Source organism: Bos taurus, chromosome 23 (assembly GCF_002263795.3).
Source record: "Bos taurus isolate L1 Dominette 01449 registration number 42190680 breed Hereford chromosome 23, ARS-UCD2.0, whole genome shotgun sequence".
NCBI lineage: Eukaryota > Metazoa > Chordata > Mammalia > Artiodactyla > Bovidae > Bos > Bos taurus.
In genome coordinates this window covers 41,558,695-41,584,459 of record NC_037350.1, presented here as the reverse complement: position 1 = coordinate 41,584,459, position 25,765 = coordinate 41,558,695, and the positions used below count along the sequence as shown (strand labels likewise).

Sequence of the window (25,765 nt, the reverse complement as noted above, 5' to 3'; positions counted from 1 at the left end):
CTGGCCCCCTTTATTTTATTGCTAGTTGCTCTAATCATTTCCCAGCATTTAAAAATAGATGTTTGATTATAAATTAGTTCATCCTCTGCCATAGCTTTGGTCTCCTTTATAAACAGTATGCATGGTTCTCATTTCCCTTCATACTTTCTTTCTCCGCCTCTTGTCCTCTTTCCTTGAAAAATGGAGGAAACTGAGGCACATAAACAGAGACTCAGCAACTCTAGGTTAGACCCTACAGCTTAAACTTTGAGAGCTCTCGGTTCTACTCCCACATTTCGTGCATTCACACGTCTGCATAAGTGTAAACACAGGTGAATGTTAGCAGCCGTCAATTTTAGGTGCCTCACGTCTTTGCCTTGTTATTGGAGTTCTGCTTTCTGTACTGTTTCCATTACATTTCAACCCCGGAAAGAAGGCAGCTCCAGGAGGCAGTAGGCCTCTCTGAGCTGGCTTGCTGTCTGCAGATGTTGTTTTTCTTTTGGACTTTGAATATCCCACTTAATCCTTTGTTATATTCATCTGAGAAGTGGGTGTGCAGTTGACTTATCTGTATGTAGCAAGGTATGAGCGCACCGGAAAGCTTATAACAAAGAGTTTAGGACTTGCATGAGGTCTGTTTTATGGGCTTAGGGAATAAAGACTGCCAGAGATGTTTGGGGTGAGGATGTGGCTGTTTACCTTTCTGAATTAAGTTGTCAGGACACTTAAGTGTTTTGAAGTTGTTCCTGTAAGCTAATAACTTTATGGGATTTGTTGATTTGTGTTAAAGCCAGCTTTGTTTAACTTTGTAGAGACTTGTTAATATTGGAGAACTGGTTTCTTTGGGTGACTATATTTTGTGGGGTAAATGTAATGACTATATGAAGCTTTCCTATTCTCTCTCTCCAAATACACAAACACACACAGACATGTTTTAATTATAGGTAGAATGTCACTATCTGGGAACATGCTCTGCTTATGGAAAATCTCCCTCTGAGAAGTGCAAATTACAGGATTTATAAAACGAGATTTTGGCATGTCACCTTATCGGAACAGAAGACTTTGGACATGCTGGTCTTGTTTATCTAAAGAATTTTGATAAAAATGCGCTGGGTTCCCTTCCGCTGTGTCTGCCTCTTAAGTTCCCAGGCTCTGCAGTGGTCCATTGTTCTGCAGCTCATTTTCCACACCAGCCTAAGCCCAACACTGTCTTTAATCACTTCTTTTGAATGTGGAAGGCAATCTTCGACCTCTCGGACGCTCAGCACTGGGCCACTTGTCCAGCACACCCCTTACTTAGCTGACAAGAGACCTGAGTTTCATGTTTTAGGGGATTCCAAGGATTTGTGCTTTTGATGGACAGTTACAACTAGGTTGACTGGTTTTCCAGTGTAAACACAGCGAGGTCTCGGGATGGGGACAGGGACCAAGAGAAGGAGTGACCCTGAGGTAGGAGGCTAAGGGCGACTGGACGCAGGTAGAGCTTTTCGTCATAGAGCAGTGTGAATGCTTGTATTTCAGTAATCATTTGTACTCAAGACACGGTACCTGTTCTGATTGTTGTGGGAATCATTTGAAGGGTGAAGGATGGGAGGATGGGAGTGTAGGGAGAAGAGCCTTTGCCCTAAAGAAGTGGAGGAGTGGCGCTGGCACACAGGGCCCTGCTTACTGGCGTCGTCACCAGAGCCTCAGTAGCTTCTGGGACCATTCAGACACCTTTCCTGGAGATTTTGGGCCCTGCCGGTGGAGGCACTTCTGTGTCCAGTGAAGTTCCGCTGTGGCATTCTGGTCCTTGCTGGAGCCTCTTCTGGGACTCCTGTTGGGACGTGGGAAGGAGAGGTCTTTTGTCTCCTGGTGGTGCTGACCAGTTTGGGGTTTAGTCAGAGCAGGGATCTGGTCCACCTTCCTGTGTGTACTTACGACCTGTCTGCCGGCTTGTTCCCTCTGTACCTTGAGGTGAGGAGCTGCCTCCTGGGCTAGGGTTTCTGTTTGTCTCTCTTCCTGTTCACGTCTCTCAAATTTAGTCATTTGCTTGATTGTGAAAAGAGGAGAAAAGGATGAGGGTCAGATATTTTCCTTGCCTGCCCAGTGGCCCAACTTTTCTGTGACATTATCACTGTCGGGTTTTGAACGAACATCCTTTCTGCAAAGATGTCCAGGAAGGTTTTGTGGAGAAGAAGTCTGGCTGTGAAGGGTTCCGGGGGATTCTGTAACCTGCCTGCCTCTCTGCCTGTCGGTCTATGTGCTTGCCTGCCTATCCATCCATCTTATTTGTCCATCTGTCTGTCTCTTGTATTTATCTATCCATCCTTCCATCCATAACACGCTCTCTCTACTTTCTGGGTGCACTTGCCTCTTGGGGGCTCTTTTGAGGGGCTGCTTGGGCTGTGTTTTCCTGGCTGGAGTGGGGAATCATCATTGCTGATCTGAGAGCAGACAAAGGGGCGCCCTGGCCTGTCGGGGGCCATCCTCCTGAGGGAAAGAGCTGCGTGTCCTCCATGAGCTGAAGGAGTAAACCCACTCATCCGTGCTTTGTTGCCCACAAGTGTGGCAGTGACACCATGCCTCAAGACTGTGGTTTGTTCTCAGCCACCTTGGTGTGTTGTGGCGGAGAGGGTGTCAGTGGACCAGCCTGGGCTTCGCTTTGCAGATCCCTCTGCCCTGCTCACCCCCTTCCCGGGACCCCAGGATCAGTCCAAGGCTCAGCTGTTGACCTGAGTGTATACAGTTGGGTTTAAACTACATTTTCATGTTGACTCCGTGAAGCTGGCCCCAGCCAGGTTTTCCCCGGCATCCACATGTACAACGCAAACAATCTAATTTTTCTTTCAAAATTTGAGTGAAAATAGGCTTTATTTTCCACTAATCATGGCAGCAAAACAGACATTCTAAGTACCTCAGAGAAGGTCCTACCTCGGCCAAGGGGGCTGCCTTTATGTCTTGCCAGCCCCCTCCCTCAACAGACACACACACACGCGCTGCTGCTGCTGCTGCTGCAAATGAAAGCTCTCTTTGGATGCTTGACTGTTTAATATGTAATGTGATACCTTGTCTCGCAGTGACAGGGTGACAGACGGGCATTGGCTCCATAATACAGAATTACCTTTTGTGCATCTCTTCTACAACAAAGCCGAATACACTGACTCTCCCTAATATGCTAATACGTTTGGTGTGCTCCAGATGTTTTGGAAGCTCGGGAACAGCTTCAAAGGTCTCCTTGTTTTTCTTTCTCTTTAACCCTTCTCTAGGCCTTGCTTTTGTGAAACGAGAGGCGTTAGATTTTTCTTCCATTGTGTATTTCGTCCTGTATGGGTAGCTAACATGATGACTGGGAAAACTTCTTTGTGTCTAAAACATCATAAAATTAGAAGCACCGCCCAGGCTCATCCCCCCTTTCAGAGTCTGGGACAGAATTTCCTTCTCTGCGTATGTTTCTGTTCTGAAATCTGTAGCTCTCATCGCCGCTTAGCTGAAGGAATCTTTGGCCTCATTTATATTTCAAATGTCCCAGCCCCCTTTATGTTACAGCCAGAGGCAGTTCACGCACACGCACGGGCAGCCCCCAGTACGGAAGCCCCCTTCGTCTTTGCTGCTGCTGTTCCAGGCTTAGCAAGGACCCGTTCGGGTATATTGCCTTGAAAGCCTTTTCGTTGCTGGCTCACGTGGGAGGTGGGGTGCAGAGCTGCTGAATTCTGTTTCCTCTGGGCTCTCAGCTCCTGAGCACGGGCACTGCCCTCGGGGTGGCCTCTGACTCGCCGCCCTGTCAGCTGATGGTGACTTGCCGAGGCTGGAGGCAGTGCCCAAGCCGCCTTTACCGCAGTGACTTGGAATTTTCAGCTCATATTTATTGCTTTTGTGAAAGACAATAGACGTGGCTTAATTTAAGTTCAACCTACTGAATATTAATAGAGGGGAACGAATGCCCGAGTTGGGGGTGGTGCAGAATGTGTGGGCCTTTCTGCTTCTCTGTTTAAGCTTCTCTCCCCACAAAGGTTTGTGTTGATGAGGGGAGGGGTTTGGAAAAATAAAGCCAGTTTGTGTGTTTGAAGGAGGGGATGCTGTTTGATTCTTTCTCATGGACTAAAAATCATTGTAAAAATTGGTGGCAGGGCTTTGTTCCGTTGGGGAGAGGAGAGGCAGCCCGCACTGGCTTGCCTGATGTTCTCGTAATGGCTCTTCTGCCCCATGGCGTCGGGATCCGTCTTGCTGACCTGGCTCTCCTGGATTGGCAGGTGGTACGACTTGGATGAAAACCTTCAAAATGAAATAGGGTAGCCGGCGCACTGGAGACGTGAAGGGTGGGGGTGTGCAGAGAAGAAAAAGCCCAAGTTTATCCAACCATATAGACTGTCTCACTGAAAATAAATGAACACTTTCTCGGTGCTGATGTACAGGCTGGGGTACTCAAATTGAAACAGTCAGTCATATGCAAAACAAGTCAGTCTCGCCCCCTGAAAAGGCTGGAAACAGCCGACATCCCTCAGTTCATAGAATGGGCAAGCAGCATCTTTGCGTGTCCCCCGTTTTCCTGATCTGGAAAGTGAATGACAACCCATCCCTCCCCTAGTTCGGTTGATAGACTTTGTTAATCCTTGAAATGTGGGAAACTTTGGTGTTCTTTCAAGATATCGGTGTGATGAGGGCATGGGACAATGGAGTCAGTACTCTGATTCTTTTTTAGTGGAGCTTAGTCTTGCCATAGCATTTCAGAGCATTCTCCTCCTCAGCCTGACATTGAGCTCCCATACAGTCAATTAAAATTGCCCCCTTTCATGTAAAATTTCATAATTCAGTTTCCTTGAATTTGTGCTTGGGCAGGTTTTTTGTTGTTGTTGAGAAGAGAAACATTAAATCCTTGTTCTATATGATGTCTCTAAGATGGTTGTTGTTCATTCGCTCAGTCGTATCCAATTGTTTGTGACCCCATGGACTGCAGCACGCCAGGCTTCCCTGTCCTTCCCTGTCTCCTGGAGCTTGCTCAAACTCATGTGCATTGGGTTGGTGATGCTATCTGACTGTCTCACCCTCTGCTGCCCTCTTCTCCTTTTGCCTTCAGATCTTTCCCAGCATCAGGGTCTTTTCCAGTGAGTCATATGAACACTTCTTTCCCCTCCCTATTATTTTACTTTTTAACCATATTTACCATTAGCAGACTTAACATAGCTTTGTGGTTAAGTATTGTGAGCAGCCCTCTTCCCCTTCACAAGTGATGATCAGAGGTGGAAGAATGAATGCCCCAGCGGAACTTTGGGTTTGGGTGCCTTACTGTGAGTTGTTACGACAGTACAAACATAGTCAGTTTCCTGGGATCTAGTGCAGGCTTCCCCAAAGCTTTACAGTGTCTTAGAGCAACTAGATCTCTTGCTGACTGACTCTTGCTTCCCCATGCAGTAGTGGATCTCAGAATGTGGTCCCCAGAGCAGCCAAAGCAGACAGCATCTTCTGGTGCTAAAAGAGCATGTTTGAAGGGGGCCCTGTGCTTGAACCTCCAGGTGATTTTAACTAGCGCTCCAGCTTGGGGGTTACCGCTCTTCACAGTCTACTGAGGTTCTCCTTATCACTGAACAGCTGAACTTTTCTCTGCTTTACTCTTTCCTTCACTCATTCATGCATGGGCTGCCTGCTCCCTCAGCAGACCTTTGAGACCTTGCTGTGCACCGGAGGGGAGAGCAAGTGCTGGTTCCCTGATTTTGCCCAGCGGCACCTCCTTCCTGTCTCCTCCGTGTTCCAAACACAGCTTCAGAACGACCACCTCTTCCTCCTGCACCACCAGCACCACCACTGCCTTGGCTTCTGTTTTTAGGTGATTGCAGATACCAGCTTCGCTCTCTTCGCTTTGCCGTTGGCAGGTTTGCTTGCTCCAGTGATTCATCTTCACTGCCCTCCCCTCTGGCTTGCCCTGCAAGTTCAGGGCTGCATACTGCTAACTGACACACCCAGGTATATCTCCTGTCACCACTAGAATTTAGATTTGCTGGATTATGCGTCTATCCCCAGCGCCCTGGCATATATATGGTAGGTGTGCAGAAAGTAGTTATATTTCCTTCCTCCTTTCCTGCTTTATTCTCCTTAAAGTCCTTTTGTACTATTGAAAAATGTGAATTCAACCAGGAATACACTTTTATTTTAGAGATATATGCCCCTTAAATGTTAATTTCATGTATGGTTCCTTAATAAGAGTTTTCATTTCATGTTCAGCATCCTTTTCAGTGTGGTTGTTCATCCATTGGCTTATGTTCTGTCCCTGGGCTGGTTTGCTAATCTGTGTGTATGAGTGTGCTTGTGTCCTCCTGCTGTCTGGGTGGGCTGTTGTGTGGTCGTGTTAACATGTCTGGCGGGGAGGGGGGACCAACTCCAACCCGTTGCATTTCTGCAGGGCTCTCATTCAGTGCTGATCATAGAGATGTTATTTCAACCACATATGTAGTGTTAGTTTTTAGAGTTGCATTAGAAAATCTTGAAGAAGCGGGTAAGACTAATTTAAATGTGTTTGATGTAACCTAATAATTTGTCCAGAACACTTTTAGAATTAATATGAAATTATTTTAAAAATGTTATAGTGAGTTTTAAATGTGGTTAAATAAAAATAATCATTCATCCTCTTACCCACATCAGCTATATTTCAAATGCTCAGCAGCACCGTGTGACTGGTGGTTACTCTAATGAATAGCACTGCTCTCATCTTTGAAATGTTGGCCACACTTCAACCCTCAGACCCATAGATTTCCCTCCAGTTATGTCTCCTGTTTGCCTCACGGTGCACACTCCCCACATTTTTCTCTTTCTCTGGGAAGTTGTCTGTGTTTTCATTTCCATATTGTAGTCATGACTCCCAGAGCCCCAAGTCTAAGCGACAGCCATGGGATTTTATTTACTGCATTGTATTAGATTTCCAACCTTATGTTGTTATTCACACTCTGAAATGGTGTAAAAACAGATAACTGGGGAGATGCATAAGCAGGCCAGGTCCCAGGTTTGTTGCAGTATACTGCTTTCTGCCTGAAAATCCGACTCAGTGTGTGGATATAGTGTTTATGGCGACTAATAGGAACCACTCTTTAAATGCTTCAGCTAAAAAGGGATTTAATACAGGGACATAATGCTTACAAACTTGCTGAAAGTGTTGGGAGAACAAAAGGCTCCTGCCCTTTTGGCTTTATATAAAAGCCAACCCTGTGGCTGTGAGAATGCAGGCCCTGTGTTAGCGTTTCTGCTGATGCCCAGAGGCTGGTGACTAGGCAGTGAACCTGGGGGCCAGTGGCTGTGGACACTTGGGCGGGTACAAGCCTCCCATTGGTAGAAACTAAATTGTGTCCAGAACCCTGGATTGGATGGAAGGATGTCTGAGCTCTGGAGGGAGCAGGCTTTTATTCAGCTGTTCCCCATTAGTGTGACCTGGATGCTAAGCGACTCCACACCACTTGGCGCAGGCCCTTCTCCAGCTCGGGTTACTAGAAGCACACCCTGGGGCCCTGAGACCCCCTCTTCAGCATGGCACCACGTATGCTGTCGTAGAGAATCTTTGTCCTTTGAGACGGTCAGATTCAAACATGGCGACTCTGATGGGAAGGACTGCTATGAAGAGAAAGTTGTCCAGTCAGATTTCTCGTTAAGAACCGATAGACGGCTACAAAGCAACAGTTGATGCTTTTTCTTGGGTGTAGTTACTGTTTCCTGAAGGCAATCCCAAAAAGAGTTTAGTGTTTTCTGGAGTAAATATGTGGTCCTGGAAGGATGACTAGTTTGAATTGGTAATATGTGAAGTACTTTTCTTTCCCCAGTCCTGAAAGATGCTGATGTACGTATGTCTCCTGCCTTGGCAGGCGGGTTCTTTACCACTAGCGCCACCTGGGAAGCCCAGTTGAAGTACTTTAGAAAGAACCCTGTAGTATATTATTACGATAACACATTTCTGCTTGAATTGCTTACTGTTGGTGTTATTTCTTTGGCAGGCATTCCAGTCCTGTGTAAGGTCAAAAGTAGGATGAGGTGGGGCTTCTCCCTTCCCCTCTCAGGGGATCCACACCTCCCGGTTCTCTCCTGTCGAGTTTCTTGTCTGCCCTCATCGGCCACTGTGTAGGGTTAAACTGTGGTAAAGTGCTGCTTCCTTGTGTCATGTATTTAAGTGTTTGTCCCCTTTTTTCACCTGTAGGGCTCCTTGGTAATGGCCAGTCTAAGGGATTAGGACCAGCATCAGAACAGTCAGAGAATGAGAAGGACGATGCATCCCAAGTGTCCTCGACTAGCAACGATGTTAGTTCTTCAGATTTTGAAGAAGGGCCGTCGAGGAAAAGGTTAGTACCCAAGGCTGAACATATTCGTGCCTTAAACCAGGGACTTCAAACTAGGTGCCAGTTTAAGTGGGAACAAACTTGGGCCCACTCACCCAATCTCCTGATTTTTTTTGCAGAGGAGCCAGAATTCTGGATTTTTGTATCAAATACCCTGGTTTCTAAACATTGTCCACTAATTATCAGAAAAGATGAGTAAAACACACAAAAAATGGTATGAGCCAAACAAAACAAGTTCCTGCTGTAAAAATTGGCCAGAGAGTTGCCAGTTTGTAATTCCTGCCTTTGCTGTGCATTTTAATTGGTTTTCATTGGTTGTCATCTTGAGTATATTAGATGGTATTTTGCCACTACTGCAGAGGTGTGAATGTGAAGATTTAAATGTGGTGTTTCTGAAAAAAAATTTCCCCCTTGTCAGGAAAGCAAAATCCATTTGGTGTTAACCAAATAAGTAGGTGTGAAATCGGTTCATAGAATTAATTTACCGGCAGGTTTTTAATTTTTTTTGTTGTTTTTTAGTGACTTTCCTAAATAAGCTTAAGATAGCTTGATCAGGAAGTTCGCTATGGTAGTTTGACAAGAGCTGTGGCTTCATGGTCAGACAATGATAGTGACGTTATATAATAACACTTTTAATTGAGTGTTTAAAAATCCTTTTTTAGTTATCTGCCTTATTTCGTGTCTCATGTACGATGTGATTCCCCCCCTGCCCCCATTTAGAATTTATATTTCATTTCATTCCATTTCCGTTCTCATACTCAGTGTTTTCCTGGATGACAAGATTAATTACTTGTTCTTAGAATCTGTTTGTTGGAGAGGATGGGAAAAGGGGAGGAAAATAACCCCCGGTCTGGACTTCTTTGTGTACCCTTTCTGTATACAGAGTTATAGTTACTTTTCAGAAACCATCTTGACGTGTGTGTCTAATGAAGAACTGAATTTGGCAGCAAATTCAGGAAAGGACGAGGGTAGCCATGTGTGGATACTTAAAAATCTGTAATAGATCTGCACTTTGGATCTGAAATTGGAGAGCCATTAGCTGCAAGCCTTTGTTTTCCTGTCGTGCAGTGTCTTCCTTTAGAAAACTCATGGAATAGAGTCTGTATTAATTTCCACCACCTTTATCTCTTGCTCCTCAGCACTGCATCTTAGAAGGTGTCCTTGGATTTGTTTTTAGTACAGTTAGCAAGCATGTGTAAGAACTGTCTCTGCCAGTGTACTGGACCTTGTATGCTACTCTTTTTAAAGACATTTGGCTGAGTGTCTCAGTGGAAGCCTTTTATGTTTCAGATGCTCTGTGACAGACTCTGCCCCATTTTGAAAAGTGCATCATCACAAGAGCAGGGGGTTAAAGGATATGTTTTTGTTTTTTTTTAAATCACATTCGTAAACATATTGGAGTGTGTAATAATCCTATCCATGTTTCCAAACATGGGTGGGGCCGGGGGGACCGTTGTGTAGCTAGCATCATCTTCATCTGTGTTTGGAGAACAGAATTCTGTGATTGTGGTTGGAAGTGACAGTGACCAGTACTTGAGCTTTGTGGCTGGCCATCACCTTCACTTCTGCTGGGATTGGTCAGCAAGAGGGTATTGGTCATCAAGCTTCATTCTCTTGGGGTGGGGGCGGGGAGCCCTTTGTCCCTGGCTCCGGGTGCCTTTCTCAGATGGTAGTGCTGCCGGCTTCCTCTTTGCACGGGACTGTAGTGCTGTGTGGCAGCTGTGTGCAAATCAGTCAATTATCTTTAATTCTCCAGGGCACCAGAAAAGAGAAACTTTGTTCCGGGAACTTAGGGAAAACTTAACCCATTGCTAATCTGTTTAATTATTAGCGTGCTGAGTACCTTGTTTTACTGAATTAAGGATTCGTGACAGCATTTTGGGAAGTTAGGATCACACTCTACTAGTGAAATCTACCCAGGGATATAGTATAGATTCAGGTTTGACAGGTTAAGCTACATTCAGAGCTGGTGTGGGGTGGCCTGCCTGGCAGAAGGGAGCTGTGTTGTTTATGAAGGGACAGTGTAGTTAGGGCATAAATGCCCTGTGGTGTTGCAGGGCACACAGCAAATAAAAAATGACTTTTACTACTTCTGGGCTTTCAAAGAGCTCTCTTGATTGCTTGTTGGTATTTAGCATGAACATTCAGTGTAAACTATATGGTACATGCCCTGCCTTGTCAGGCAGATCATAGGAACTGGAATCCAAGTTCCTGGAGCTTTGTCAATTACTGTCAGACTTCAGTGCCAACCTTCTTACACATAATATACCTTTTTAAAGAAGTGATGTTGTGTCTGCTGATCCCAAGCCCAGAGTAACTACCTAAACGGTAATTTTGAAATGTTGCTTCAAGCATCAGGCAGATTGTTGACTAGATTCTGCTTTTTACCTCATGTCTAAAATACCCAAAAATACGCATGCAGAGAACATGTTCTATGATGGACCACTTGTATTCTCCATTGACATTTAGACTTTCTGGAGGAGAACACTTGAGTCCTAAAATTCCAGAGTCGTGGTTTACGTATTTGTTTTGGAAAAAGCGTTACCTCTCTCTTCAGAATGATAAGAATGCTTGCATTTTTTGTTACAATTAATTGCTCTTTTTAGGTACATGTTTTTAGGGTCACCAGTTAATAATGCCTTTTGTCTTGGTTAGAGCAGGGGAAAGAAAGGGAATTTATGTGTTTGACTTTAAGAAAAATGGAAATCTTAAGTGTAGACTATTGCCAGCCTCAGTTTAGACCTTGCCCTAAATTTCCAGCCTGCAAGTTGAAGCAATTCCGTTTTCTGATTGATGCTTGTAGCACGTTTCTTAAGTCTTTAGTCAAAACATCTCACGTGTCTGCACTGTTATTTTTCTACTGGAAGCCCCTTCAGCTATGTTTGCTCCTGTGTAGTTGCTGCCGTTGGATTTACTTAAGTTGGGGGTTTTTTGGCACATAGAAAGCAGTAGAGTTCCAAAGGACTTATTTTCCTGTATTGAGGCAAAAATAAAAGGAATCTCTTAGTTATTAAAAGGTCATCATCTGAAATTCCTCTTTATGAAAGGAAAAGCCAGCCTCTCTAGAAGGTCTCTGCCTGTCGGATGGGCAGAGCAGCCCAGCTGTTGAAGGTCTGGAGGACTTGGCACTGGGGGGTTCCTGGGTGTTGGTTTTCTGTTTATTTTGATCATTGCGGTAGGTGAGTTTGATAAATTATGTTTAAAAATGATATACTGTAATTAGTTCTTACTGTTTAGAATGGAAACATTAGAGAGACTTACAGCATTTAATCAACCCCTTTTGAATTTGTTGGTGGCCATACCTGGCTCCTTACCTCTGCCACCTTAAATGGCTTCTCCCATTACACTTGATCATCATATCATTTGTGTTTCCTGGAAGAAGTATCTGAATATCTTTTAGAAACCAGAATGGACAGATTTTGCCAGTCAGGTGTGGATGGACTGTGAGAAACTTGGAATAGTGCTTATGATCAGGATAGGGGTTGTCTGTGTGGTGGAAAGGTGTACCTCTACATGATTGTTTCAGGGACGTGTCATGGGAACCTTGTATGTGGCTCAGTGTCTAAGAGTATGCACGGGAGCCACACCACGTGACTTCTTCTGGTTCTGTCATCTCTTTGTTACGTGCTCTTGGGCAGGTCTGCAATGTCACTGGGCCTTGGTTTCCTCATTTGTGAGATACCTGTGACGATGGTAACCACTTCATGATGGATTTTGTGTCCTGAACAAGTTGATTCATGAAAAGCTCCCAGGTATATAATCAGGACTGTGTATGAGATACAGTGCTAGCTGTCATCAGCATCTATGACACATGAATTGCTGTATGGGGACATGCAGACTCATTGAAGACTTCTCAGATGTGTTTAGAGATAGAGTTTGACTTATGCAAATTGTGATTCATGGCTTTTCTCCATGGCGCCACCATCACCACCATCTGTGGGTTGATGGAAAAGTGTAGGCGTGTGTCCCTCTTTTTTTTTTTTTTTTATTTTGAAGTTACTGAGTCACAGGAAGGACTGTAATGGTAGAGTGGGAATTTCTTCTGCAAAGCTTGGTGTGACCAGGTATTTGCCTACATAGAGTAGGCATGAGGGGGCCAGGCTATAGTTTGTGAAGGTGCTGTCTGGTCTATTCACATGTAAGTCACATGTGAATAGACCAGACAGCCCTTGGGGGTGGTTCCCATTTTTAATAGTACTTAATACTAAGATGCCCTGACACACTTCAAAAAGCCAAGTACGTAAGAGTCTTATGTAGTTTTTTTTTGAAAAAAGTGTGGACCATGCCTCTGCAGGGACAGAAATGTTTTCTTTTTGTTAAAGAGCTGCTGTATTTTAGTTATTTAGGCCTTTGGTAGTGCAAGAGTTACGGAGTTCAAAGACAGCCCTGCTCTAGGAGATTGGATTTTGAATGTGGAACATTATTTTAAGGTTGAAGACGTGGTGATGTTTAAGTTTTGGAGATGAATATATATATGTTCAGGATGATGAGAATTCTCCTAGGCTTTTATTGGGTCTTCCTTTTATAGCTGAATTGTCAAATTTAAGTTTTCCTTATTTCTGTTCTGAGTTACTGTGTTAACATAAAATACTTTGCTACCTCCAAGTTTAGAAAGAAGATAGACCCAAATGCATAGAATACTTGCTTGGCAGCACTCAGTGTTGGAAATAGGAGTTACTCAATGTGACCATCCGTAAGAATTAGAATTTTCAAAGCCTCGATAGTTTTTACATGTTTGTTGAACAGAATGCACTAGTGGTATAGTTAATGTCAAATGCACTGTTGAATTCAGACCTATCTTTGACTGAAACATATTTTCTATTTACAGGAAGTAGAAAAGGGGCAGCATTGAGGAACTGAGTATTACGTGGCACCTTTAATAGCCACAGACAATAATCTGTAGATTTAACTAAGTGTGAATGATGTAAATGGAGCCGGGTCTAGCCTGCTTGCCTGCACAGTTCACCCGCACAGTCCTCATTTCTGGTGCTCCTCTTCCCTTCCTGTTGACCTAAATGGCTTTTTGTTATCATTTTCCGTTGGGTTCTGGTTGTAGGGCTTTAACATTTCTAATTTCTGCTGGTGTGGGATGAATCTTTCAGGTTTTTTTAATATCTGATATGGTCTTTCTTTCACCCTCACTTTTTAAAAATCTTTTTACGGGGGTTGTAGAATCGCATGCAGTTGTAAGAAATTCTCATTCATTTTTGGAAGGTATTTTTGCTGGGTATAAAATTGTAGGTCAGTAGTTCCTCCTCCTCCCCTCCCGTGTGGAATTTGTTGAAGGTACAGCTCCACCATCTCCTGGCTTGTAGTGAGTGTCCAGCAAGAAACCCACTTCTAAAGGTTTTTTGTTTGTTTGTTTATTTTAGTCTATCATGTAATTGGAGAAGGAAATGGCAACCCACTCCAGTATTCTTGCCTGGAAAATCCCATGGACAGAGGAGCCTGGTGGGTTACAGTCCATGGGGTTACAAAGAGTCAGACATGACTGAACACGCACACCATCACACAGTATGCCTTCATGTAGTTTTCTTTGATTCTTGTGTTTGAGGTTCATGGAGCTTCTCAGTTCTGTAGACGTCATCAGTTTTAGAGAAGATTCTAGTAGCTACAGTTTGCACACGTGTTCCCTGGCTGGGATCTCGGGTGCACGTGTATCCAGGCACTCCAGGTTGTTTTCACAGCTCATGGGTGCTCTGTTCATTTTATCCCAGTCTTTTTTTCTCTGTGTATTTCATTTTAGATAATTTTGGTCTAAAATCTGCAGACGTGTATTTTTCACCACAGACATTGTTGTTTTTTTAATTGTCTTTATTGTCTCTCCTGATATAGCTTAATCTTTTCTCTACCTTCTTAAAACATAGGAAATGGAGTTATAATCGATGTTATTAGTGTCTTTGTCTGCTAATCTGTCATCTGTGTCACTTAGGGGTCAGTTTGGCTTAATTGATGTCCCTCCACTCAACGCAGGTCATGTTCTCCTGCTGTTTTGTTTGCCCTGTGGCTCCTTGTTGGATGCCAGGCATCATGAGTTTTCTTCTTTTGGGTTCTGGGTATGTTAGTGTGTCTCTGACTCTTCTCAAGCATTGCTCTAGGGTATGATTAGGTTACCAGGAAACTTTGAGCCTTTTATGCTTTGTTAGGTAGGGCCAGAGAGCAGTATTTGGCATAGGGATAAGTTTTCCCAACTGCTCAGGGAGAACCTGTGTGAGGTGTACCATTCTGGCAAAGCATGGTTCTCAGCCCTGTGTGGGGTTTGGAGAGTGCTCCCCGTGGTCCTTTCCCGTGGTACTTTTCCTTGGGTACTTCCCGCACACGCGTTTTCACTAGTCCTCAGCAAGTGCTTGAGGAGGTTCCTCGGCAGGTTCCAGAGTTTCCTGTCTGGCTTTGGCTTCTTCAGTGCTCCACCCTGTACATTTTGTTCCTCCCCGAAGTCTCAGTTCCTTCTCCCCAACTCGGGGATTCCTCTGGATTCTTCTTGCATTCCCCTCCATGTGCTCTGGCCTGAAAATTGTCTCTGGGCAGTCTTTTGTGTCTCAGGAACCACAGGGTTTTGCTGTGTGATGCCCATTGTCTCGTGTGGATTTTCACTTCTTCAGGCCGGGGGCTGGGGGGGCGGGTGCGGGGCGGGGGGCGGGATTCCTGTCCCTGTCCCAGAAGCAGAAGTTCCTATCTGTTCTTTGAATGTTGACTGAGAGAAACAGCACAGGAAATGTAACTACCATGTTTGCACTTTGTCTTAGTCACAGTCACAACCTTATGTTTAATTAGTCATCAAAAAAGAAAAAAAGTGAATTGCATAAGTAGGCCCTGATACAATCAAAGGGAAGATTTCAAAATAAAGAAGCAGTTGACTTATAAATAGAAAATCTCACTCCATCCAGAGCATGTTGGTAGTAGAAATTCATCTGAGGCCCTAACTGGCTTCTGTTTCAAGTGACTGTTCGGATAAATCCATGATGACTTTGTGATGATAGTGGGCCCTTCGTCCATCCCTCTGAAGGTTATGCTTTTCACCTGGTTGTTGGGTTTCAGAGGCAAAGGGGGTGGTGCCTGCTCAGGGCATTCCTTCTCTTTTCCTGCTGTTCAAGCTTGGAGGGGAGATTGCATCTCTCAGCTCTGCATACTCTGATTAAGTGGCCACCAAGGCGAACCTGAAGTTTGGTGACTCCAGTTGAATGGTGGAGAGCTGCAGGAGCCAGGGTTCTCACTGTCCACTGCAGGATGGCATGTGCTGTCAACGCTGCGCGTCCGCCGCCCCCACCCCATCATGATTAGGTTCATTCTTCCCTGTAGGAGCATCCCCAGGCTTTCTTCAGACCTCTCCGATCCCACTCAGGATACTGGCAGGCTGTTCAGGAGTACTGTCCTGTGTCCTCCTTGGTGACATGGGGCCTGGCCCTGGTGTCTGAGGAACCGTGGAAACTATTTTAATAATCAATATAATGTCTGCCTGGTTTTGCACATGACATCATTTATGGAGGTTTATGGGATTTCCTGTTGCCTCTTCCTCTCTCGGAATTTTAACTGGCAGATTGTTACCTGTGTGGTGTGATTTGGGGGTTTCAGAACAATCTTTTACATTGCTTTGGTTTACAAGAAGCAGACCCTTTTCTCATTTAATGACGCGTCTTGTGGAGTCCACCCGTGTGTTGCTTGTCCCACGTTAGGCCCTCTTGACTATGCACATGACTAGTGTCCAAAACAAGTGTGTACAGTCCGTGAAATTCTCCAGGCCAGAATCCTGCAGTGGGTAGCTGTTCTCTTCTTCAGCGGATCTTCCCAACTCAGGGATTGAACCCAGGTCTCCCGCACTGCAGGTGGATTCTTTACCAGCGGAGCCACAAGGGGAGGCCAAAAAACATGGAATGCTTCACAGATTTGCATGTTATCTTTGCGCAGGGGCCATGCTAATCTTCTCTGTATCGTTCCAATTTTAGTATATGTGCTGCCAAAGAGAGCTATCAGGGAAGTCCCTCGCCACACACTTTATGGAGATGCAGCCCAGATCAGCAGGAGGATCTGGGTGGCTGGGGAGGTGGGGTGGAGCACAGTTGTTGGAGGAGGCAGCAGGTGGAGCTTGGAGGAATCTGGAACTGGGTGGGGACTGAGGTTCCTTGGTGACTGAGCAATCTTGGCCTTGTGTTTTCCAGGACCCTTCTGTGGAACGTACATGGATTTGTTTGGCCTAACTGGCAGGGTGGGTTGCAGGTTCCCTTTGGAATGTTTTCTTTGCACCCTATACCCTGTGCTTCTAGTAAAAGCACAGTCTTAGCACCCAGACCAAGATAAGCAGGGCTGAGGGTGCCCTGTGTGCTTTACTGCCCCCTGGGCCTGAGCCCCCCTGTGTGTTCTCCTTGGTCGGAGAAGGGGGAGGCAGGAGCTGGAGGAAGGGTGTCATTTCTGATCCCCAGCTGACTCTCACTGGCCTGGTTTTCTTAGGGCCATGGTTGGGAGGCCTGGGAAGTTGGGAGTGGAGGAGAGTGTCCCAGGGCTCCTGGCAGCTATGTTTGCACGGCGTGGTGCTGCCGTCCTTTTCTGGGCTCCCTGTCCTCAGATGCAGGGAGCCTCCTACCTGGTTTCTCCAGCCCGTCCTCTCCTGGGAGAACCTTTCTGCCACTTCTCTCTGTTTTCCCCTTTCTGGCCCTGTGGACACGTGGCTTTAGCCTTCTGACCCCGACTCCTGACTTCACCCCTGGCCCAGCACTGTTCCTAGGTGTATTCCAGCACCAGGGCTCTCACATTCCACGAGGCCACCATCCCCAGGACCGGAAGGCAGCCTCCCAAGGCCTTGGTGTCTGTGAGATTTTCTAAACTCTTGGAGTGATGCAGAGTCCCTGGATAGCACGTAAATATGTGGAACTGTTGTGTATGCATGCCTGATGGCAAGTGACACCTCTTGATCTTATCAAGTGCCAGCTGGGTGGGAGACATCACTAATTGATCCTCTCAGTTTTAGATGGTTTAAGGTGAGACGTGTTTTTTTTCTGGCATGATCTTTTAACTAGACCTTTGATTCGAAATAGGGAGAAGAATTTTTTAGAATAGACTGGCATCTCAGTCCCCTTGGAGAACCTTTCTGTTGCTTACCCCAATTTTTCTTCTTAACTCTCCATGGGAGAGACGGTCTTCCAAAAGAATTGGCTCTTAGCAGGGCAGCAGTGACAGGTATTTATGTGGCACTTACAGTGTGCTGGCCACTATTCTAAATACTCTAAATTGTTTCCATGTATTAGTCCATTTGATTCTCACAGCAGTTCCTTTTGATGGGTCTTTGACCCTCATTCCCATGTTATGAATGAGAAAACCAAGGCACAGCGAAGGGCTCAGGTGTGCTCTGCTAAGAGGTGAAGCTCCCAGGTTATTTCAGGATCCAGTCGATGGTTTCTATACCTTGAGGGGAGTAGTAAAGAGCCCGCTTGGACTGCTGCTGCTGAAGAGAGGTAGACGAGCTTTGCTTTCAAAATACTTGGAGAGGCCGGAGGATGCTGTGTGAGTTAGTCACTCAGTCGTGTCTGACTCTTTGAGACCCTGTGGGCTGTAGCCCGCCAGGCGCTTTTGTCCATGGGATTCTCCAGGCAAGAATACTGGAGTGGGTTGCCGTTTGCTTCTGCAGGGACCTTCCCGACGCAGGGACTGAACCCAGGTCTCCAGCATTGCAGGCAGATTTTTTACCGTCTGAGCCACCAGGGAAGGATTCTGAGGGCTGGGCAAAGTGATGCCTTTTTAACCATCAGAGGAGTGGGAATCTCAGGGAAGCAGGGGCCAGAAGCACTCATTTCTTCAAGGTTCCAGTTGTTGCCAAGTCCCAGGTGGATCTCAGAGATGGTAGATTCAGCCTTAATTTCTGCTGAGGAAAGCTCCACTCCGGAGAGAAGCAGCAGACCATTTCAAACGCAGCGTGTGGAGCGCTGTGGAAGACATGACGTCTGTGGGCCACCACGGGGTGTCCAGGGGAGTGGGCCACCTACAGCCAGGCGACACAAGCACTTAATTTTTCCTTCTGTAGACTCTTCACTCTTCTGGGCTGTAGATGGACCTTGGGGGCAGCCCTGTAACTTCCAGGCAGAGGGTGTCTGGAGACAGCTTCTTGGCCGAGATCACAGGGAGAGACAGTCCCAGTGCCCCGAGGGCAGTCAACCCCCAGCTGATGTGGTGGCGGGGCGTCCATCCCGCGCCAAGCACTCTGGGTGGAGGGCTGCGTGCTGGCAGAATAGACCTGCGGAGCAGGGCGAGGCTGAGCCCTGAGGCCTCCTGGGGTCTCTGTGCTCCGTAGCAGGCTGCTTCTGGAGGGCCTGACGTTGACCAGAGGGCTGGAGGGGGCAGGATGTATTTACTAACTCTTCTGTGCTAACACTTCCTAAGGTTTCTATACCAACACGTTTGAGAGAAGAGGTTAGTTGGTATTTTGAAGGGGCCCCTGTGGTTGTGAAAAACAGGCCCCAGTCCAGTTTTTCTGTCTTACAGATGCCTCAGGATTGCCACTGTCGTAGTAGATCTGAGCAGTCACCTGTACTGAGAGTGGGGTGCACTCCACACCCCACCCCGCCTTTCCCAGGCCCGCAGAGAGGATGCAGTGGGCTGAGGGTGGGTGGGCTTTGCCTTGGACCAGCCTAGGGAGGCATCCTTGCCCTTGCAACAACTCAGGTGGTTCTTTGAATTAAACATGGTGATGTATCATGGTAATGTAGGTGGGCGCCTGCTGAGCTTTAGCTCTGGTCTCCTCATCCCTCTACGCCAGGATGTGCTGAGAGACGGGGAACGCACGTTAGCTGGGTGCAGGTTGAATGACAGCGTTGTCTTCTCTCGATGAGCGGAGGGAGCCCATGGCCTCGCTGTCCTCACCCCCTCCAGGGCATCTTGCCAACCCACACGTGGAACCCAGGTCTCCTGTGTTGCAGGCAGGTTCTTTACCACTGAGCCGTCGGGGAAGCCCTGGTAAATTCAAAACAAACCCCAATGACAATCGCTTTCTTGTTTTGAACCAAAGGAAGAATTTACTTAAACCTAAGAGGGTCTTGGCTGATCAGAAAGGGAGTTGGAGGTATCTGAAAGATACTGCTGTTTTTTCTGGTTTCGATTAGACTGGAGACTATTAGAATAAATTTACCCACTCCGGTGTTCTTGCCTGGAGAATCCCAGGAACAGGGAATCCTGGTGGGCTGCCGTCTCTGGGGTCGCACAGAGTCGGACACGACTGAAGCGACTTAGCAGCAGTAGCAGCAGAATACATTTGTGTTGGCTCCATCCTTTCTTTTAAAGTGATGATGGAATTTCCACTTTAAAGCATATGTTAAAGCACCATATTTCTGGCCTGGGTAATTTGGGGTGGGGTAGCATTTTGCATTTGGAGTAAGTAACACAGTGTGGAAATGTAAAGCAGGGAGAGGTACAGCTTTCTGGCAGGGTGCAGTTTATTTTCAAATTTATTGTTAATTCTTACCTTCCTGGGGAGACATGAGTGGCGACCCACTCCAGTATCCTTGCGTAGAAAATCCCATGAACAGAGGAGCCTGGAGGGCTACCATCCATGGGGTCACAAAAAGAGTCAGACATGACTTAGCACACATGCAAATGCTAACTACCTTCCTGGAACTGTGTATTAAGCTTTTTCATTTGTGAAACTGGACCCCTCTTTCCTTAACTCATTATTTTTCCTGCTAGAGAGGCATTCAGTGTAGAGGCATCTTTGTAGATGCTTAGTTCTTGTGCATGAGCGCGTTCCTCTCTGCTAAGAGGTCAGTTCACGTGGGCTTCAGTGTCAAGGAACGAGTGGGAGCACGGAGGCTGCCCCAGAGCGTGTGTGTCCTCTGCAGGGTTAGAGATGGACAAGACCCCTTTGATTTAACTGGTCATTAGTTGTTGCCCAGGACAGATCATTAGGTACTTGTGGGAAGGGGCCGCTGCTCCCAGAATTTTCTTGAGGTTCCTGGTAAGCACACAGGTTTCTGTTGCATTTATTTGTTTTAAGAAAAATGGTAGAACTTCATTTGAGGCAGTTTTATTTTGGCTGTGGCCATTTCCTCAGAGATCTGATTGCTCGGATATCACTTCCACCTCCCATGCAAATGCTGGTTTAGCATGCTTTGTGGTTGCCACGGAAACTGGGTACCAGTTTCCTTCCTTCCTCTTCTGGGGACGCTCTTCCACCTATTTTCAATAGGAATATCTCTGTCACGTGCTTTTGTCCTCCTTGCCTTTGATTACCCCCAAAGGGCAAATATAAACATGCCCCTGATCTTTTCAGTGGTATCTGACCCTCCCAGAAACGTCCTATCCATTCATAAGTCATCCTTGATGAAATTGAGAGCAAGCACGGAGACGCTGCTTCCAGGCGTCTCACATGAGAGGCAATAGGTGCTGGGTTTGGAGCCGCCCCCTTTGCAAAGGGGGTGACAGCCATTAGTGTCACTTGTGGTTCACACGTGAGTGCTTGTGCAGGGGTTGTCAGACATGGCTTTTTATGCAGAACGTTCCTTGATGTCGGCACCTTACTTGGCTGCTTAGCAGCTCAGTTAAAAGCAGTGCACATTGTTGGGACTGAGATGAGAATAGCCTGTTCTCGTCACCCCCACCCTACGCTTCCCCTCCTTCCTTCCCTTCCCTTCATTTGGAGAGTGAAATCGACTGGGTAGAGGGATGCTTGGCTGGAGGGATTCTCAAATACAGACCAAGGAGGGAAGACAGCAGTTTCAGTGACTTGTCAGCAGCAAGCTTTTGGTTTGTTTCTGCTATGAGAAATTCAGAAATTAAAAGAAGAGATCATAATAATAGATGGGGCTTTACTCCCTGGAATTAGGTTAATACAGGGCAAGAAATTAGGCTCAGTTGCGTTGATCTGGAAACAGAATCTTTCCAGAGTGTAAGCCTCCTCAAATGACCTGAGAGCTTCTCCCACTAGCTCAGAGCCCATCCCGGAGGATGAGTGTGGGCTCAGCAGTGTCCGTCCCAGGTGGTGTTTGGGTGGGGTCGGGGTGGGCACTGGGGGATCACTGATGTCTTCCTGCGCTCACTTGACGTTCAGGTGGCTTTCACAGGGTTTGGCCCCCAGCTCCCTCACGGGTGGGCCGTCCTTGTTTATCTCTGTGTCCTCTGTATCCCCAGTGGCTGGCGGAGTGTCTGGTATGATTGTCTGTTTTTGCGAAGGTAAACACATTCTTAAGAGTAGCCAAATAGAGTGTATGGAAAGGGAATCTTCCTAAAGGAATCGTTCTGTTCGGGGAGCGTATTTTCCTCTTTGGATTATCCAGATCTTTCATGTCCTCTCGGCGTATTGGAATGTAGGTGTGTGTACTTGTGTGTCTGAAGTGTTGCCCATGTGTATTTGTTTTACGGGGTTGGGAAAGACTAGAGCACACGACACTGGTTTGTGGTATAGAAGACTATTCTGTCCCCTCCCAACTCGTTTCTCATCCCTTCTTGTTGCTCCTCTGGTTCCGTAACATCTCTTGGGTCCAAAATTCTACACCTGTCTATACAGAAACTGAACTGTAACTTGTAAAAATGACTCCTCGGGGCCTCTCTTGTGACCTCTGATGAGGATATAAGCAAGTGCCTTAACTTCTGCTTTCATGGCAGGTTCTCAGATTACTGCAGTATTTTGGTGACTGCATTTATGCCAGCCGTTGTTACTTGGTGATGCCAAGTGAAGGGGCAAAAATGCCGTCCTGTCTGAAGGCCCTGTGGCTCTAGCTCAGTGTTGACTTCTGTTTCCTAGCATCTTTAGTATTTTAAGGTACTTCACTGGATCGTCGAATTCCATGATGGCAAACATTCTCTCAATGATGGTGATAAATATCCTTGGCTTTTCCTTACCCTGTTATCCTCTCCAGTCTTGGCTTTCCCAGAGGTCGAAGACTTAACTTTGTGTCTGTCTGTGTTCTTGAAGTGGAGTTTTTGAAGAAAATTTACTCTGTAAAGGTTGAATAGTGCATATAATCACTTTATAGAAAGCTTCAATTACATGGAGTTGGCATTAATGTTAATTCCTGGTGTTTACCATTTATAAAATGTAGAGAGACTGAAAACAAAAGGAAAGCAAGAGCCAGGTCTTAAAAGTGAATCTTTGTCCTGTTGCTCATAATTGGTTTCAGACACATCTGGAGACGAATGGAGAACTTCTTGAGATGTTGCTTCTTTCACAGGAAGTACTTTTCCATAGCATATTCTTTGTGGAGTATATAACAGTATAATAGGCAGCTGAGTATATACTGAGTCAAGTAAATTGTTCTCTGATAATATAACTAAAAAATAACATGAAGCAGGCATTGGCTCTGATGTTCTCTGCTGTAAACCCATTTAGAGGTTATTGGTGGTTATCTCGTGGGAAGGCCATTTTTGTCATTGCCTGCTTATCTGCCAGTGACAGGATTCCTGGGCCTTCTTTCCGAGCCAGAGCCCACCGTGGCTGCTGTAGCCTCTCGGGAAAGGAATGGTCTGTAGAGGGTGCTTCAAGTAACCATGGGCACAATTCATGCCAGTTTTGTGGGGAGGGGGGTACTTTATGATTACCGTATGCTGTATTCATTAACTCACACGTTGTTTTTCCCCATTATCCTGGAACGGTGCATGATGGGAATCTAGCAGTTTTTAAATGTATGCTGTTTTCAGTCCTTCTTTCTCTAGAATATAATTGCAAATTTGTTCAGCCTGTTCCTCTGCCCCCAAGAACCACACTGGCATCCATCGTGACAGCCTGCAGACCGTTTGCACTGTAGTCGGCTTGCTCTTCTGGCAAATGCCGTTGTGTAATGCGGACTGGCACTTGGCCTTTCTGGAGCTTGTAGTTATTCCCCTTTGGAGAGGTTGGAGCTCTTTGGCTGTATCATCTCCCCTGATTCTTCATTTCTCAGGCCTCCTGCCGTCCAGTCTCATGGAACAAGGCGGGGTAAATAGAGCCCTTCTGGATCATCTGAATGTCAGATCATCCTGGGCCGTAGATGAAAAATCTAAGGCTTAGGAAGGGCTAGGCACTGGGAATCCTCACGGTGAGAATGTCTAGTAATGCTTACGTTGATTTAGAAGCGACTCAAAATGTCCATTGATCTTGTCTGCACAGCCGGATTCTCTGTGTCTCCTGAAACGTACCCTCCTGCCCTGAGTTCCGGCTGCTGTTGAAGCGAGAGGAGGGTGAGGCCGTGCAGCTTTCTCTCGGTGCTGGAGGCCTCTGTGTTCTGAAGGTCGTGGCAAGTGACGCCAGTGAGCACAGGGAAGGCGTGCTCACACCTGCCTTCTCTGGGGCCCTTTCCATCTCTGCCGCCGCCCCTACGCCTACTACCTGTGGGCAGACAAGTGCTTTCCCATGTTGTCAGGCTTCTTTGCTCAAGCCTCAGGTGGGCATGCATGCTCGGAGCTCAGTCATGTCCCACTCCTTGCAACCCCAGGGACTATAGCCTGCCAGGCTTCTCTGTCCATGGGATTTTTCAGGGAAGAATACTGGAGTGGATTGCCATTTCCTCCTCCAGGGAATCTTCCTGACCCAGGGATCGAACCCACCTGCATTGCAGGTGAATTCTTTACCTGTTGAGCCATTGGGGAAGCCTCTCAGATGAGCAGGACACACTTCAGTAGGTCGGCAGTTTGAGAATAGATACTTGCTCTTGCCCATCTTCATCACTCCGCTGTGTTTGCCCAGACAGATACTTTAAAATTCATACTTAAAACAATGAAATTTGTACACAAAGGAGGTATTGAAAACGGGAAAACGGCCACTATAATTTTCTTCTTCACTGAAGCAATGTGAGAAGTGAAGGGACTTAGAGATGTCAGTCTGGAGAGTGACACCCATGGGTTTCCCAGAGAGGTTCTGTCTCCATTGTTGATCCTTAATCTAGGAACCTAGAAACTGCTTTCGTTGAAAGCCCCTTGAGCCAGTAGCCACACATGCCAGAGGGAAGGGACACACTTCTCTTAGCAAATAAAAGCAGTCAGGAGCCTGTTCCCAGGCACGCCTGGCTGAGGAGGCAGGCCAAGGCCGCTGGGAGCAGCGCGCATTGATGGTGCCACCTTTGAATGTAGAGTTTATCAAAGAGTGAGAAGACATATCCAGAATTAAAACCACTTTGGACTCAATCTGATCTTGTTCATTTAAAATAGGAAGTAGATCTTCGACGCCAGTTGCCTCACCATTTAAACGGGCCTCCTTGTCCAGTACCACCGACAGGATTCCCCTGTAGCATGGTGCAGTGGAGAGAGCCGAAGTGTAGGAATAATGAAGGTACTTGCTACTGTGCTGTTGACAGCCACCTAAAGTCTCTGCGCCTCCCTTTGATTGTCTGATCAGTGGTGACCACAGTACCTTACAGGGCTGGCTGTAACCCACGTGAGTGTGTAGGGAACCCCCTGCAGGACTTGTTGAAACACAGCTTGTGGAGTGTCTCACTCCTCCCCCACCAGGTTCTGATTCCTTTGGTCTGAGGTTTTGCATTTCTAATGAGTTCGCAGGCGATTCTCCTGCTGGCTGGTGGATCAGTCCGATAGCTGCTGAACTAAGTGCTTTCCATGGTTTAAAGCTCCGGGCATATTACTGTCCTTCACCAAATACTAAATAACTGTTCTCTGTGGAGTCACTGTGTGAAAGGCCAGAAGTGATGCCCACGATTCAGAAATCTGGGAGCCGTTAGCTGTCATTAGGTAGATTCAGCCTTTGCTCCCAAAAGACTTGATCTCTCAGCTGTATTCTCCCCTGGTCGCCACTTGATAGTTTGTGTGACTCCTTTAGGTAAGAATTTCAGTGAATTGGAATTTTCTTTCCTTTGGTGAGCTGTGATCATCTTGTTTTCTGCTTTGGGTTCACCTTTGAACAAACCTTTACTCAGCCCCGTGGGTGCAGCGTGGTCCGAATTCATCTTTCTGCCCTCTTTTTCCCTTTATAGAAAAAGTTGGGGCTTAGGCACTCTGGCCATGCCTGCTTGAGATGACGGCTTTTGAGGTCTTTGTCTTGATATGTCTCCAGACAGTTCCTTTCTCAGTTTGTTCATCTGCCTTGTGCAGAAACAGAACCGTGATGTCGTTCCTTCCCTTGCGGTTTATTTGAAATTATTTATAGATAGGTCGCTGGCTGCACGCTACCTCTTCCCCACCCCCACCTCTTCTTCTTTTTTTTTTTTCTGGTGCAGTTTGACTTTAGGTAGTTGTTTCTATGTGGTATGTGTGCCCTACCTGAGGGCATACTGAGTGGAAGTGTTTTCCTGCTACCAAAACACTCACCAAAGTGGACAATGGGCTTCCCTGGTGGCTTAGATGGTAAAGAATCTGCCCATATTGTGGGAGATCCAGGTTCGATCCCTGGGCCAGGAAGATCCCCTGGAGGAGGAAATGGCAACCCACTCCAGTATTCTTGCCTGGGAAATCCCACAGACAGAGGAGCCTGTGGGCTTCGAAGCCCATGGGGTCGCAAAGAGTTGGACACGACTGAGCCCCAAAACTACCACCACCCCTGTGTTCCTGCGACTGACTTATTCTTTTGTTTCCTACTTAGTATTCACGCATGG

At 46.4% G+C, this 25,765-nt stretch overlaps 1 protein-coding gene and 1 non-coding gene across 8 annotated transcripts in view; one reads left to right on the top strand and one right to left on the bottom strand.

The window, feature by feature from the left end:
- The window catches only part of JARID2 (jumonji and AT-rich interaction domain containing 2), a 231,036-nt gene that overhangs the window by 131,274 nt on the left and 73,997 nt on the right, over window positions 1-25,765 (top strand). For 6 of the 7 annotated variants that reach the window (XM_059880679.1, XM_002697579.7, XM_059880678.1 and 3 more), the window contains one exon: window positions 8,132-8,273. The exons of the other annotated variant lie outside the window; for it this stretch is intronic. In XM_059880679.1, coding sequence (XP_059736662.1) covers window positions 8,132-8,273 — 142 coding nt within the window. The remainder of the gene's footprint in view (window positions 1-8,131; window positions 8,274-25,765) is intronic. 7 annotated transcript variants of the gene reach the window in all.
- LOC112443921 (U6 spliceosomal RNA) lies at window positions 16,131-16,235 on the bottom strand. The gene has a single exon (XR_003032322.1). It is a non-coding gene; the product is annotated as a U6 spliceosomal RNA (small nuclear RNA).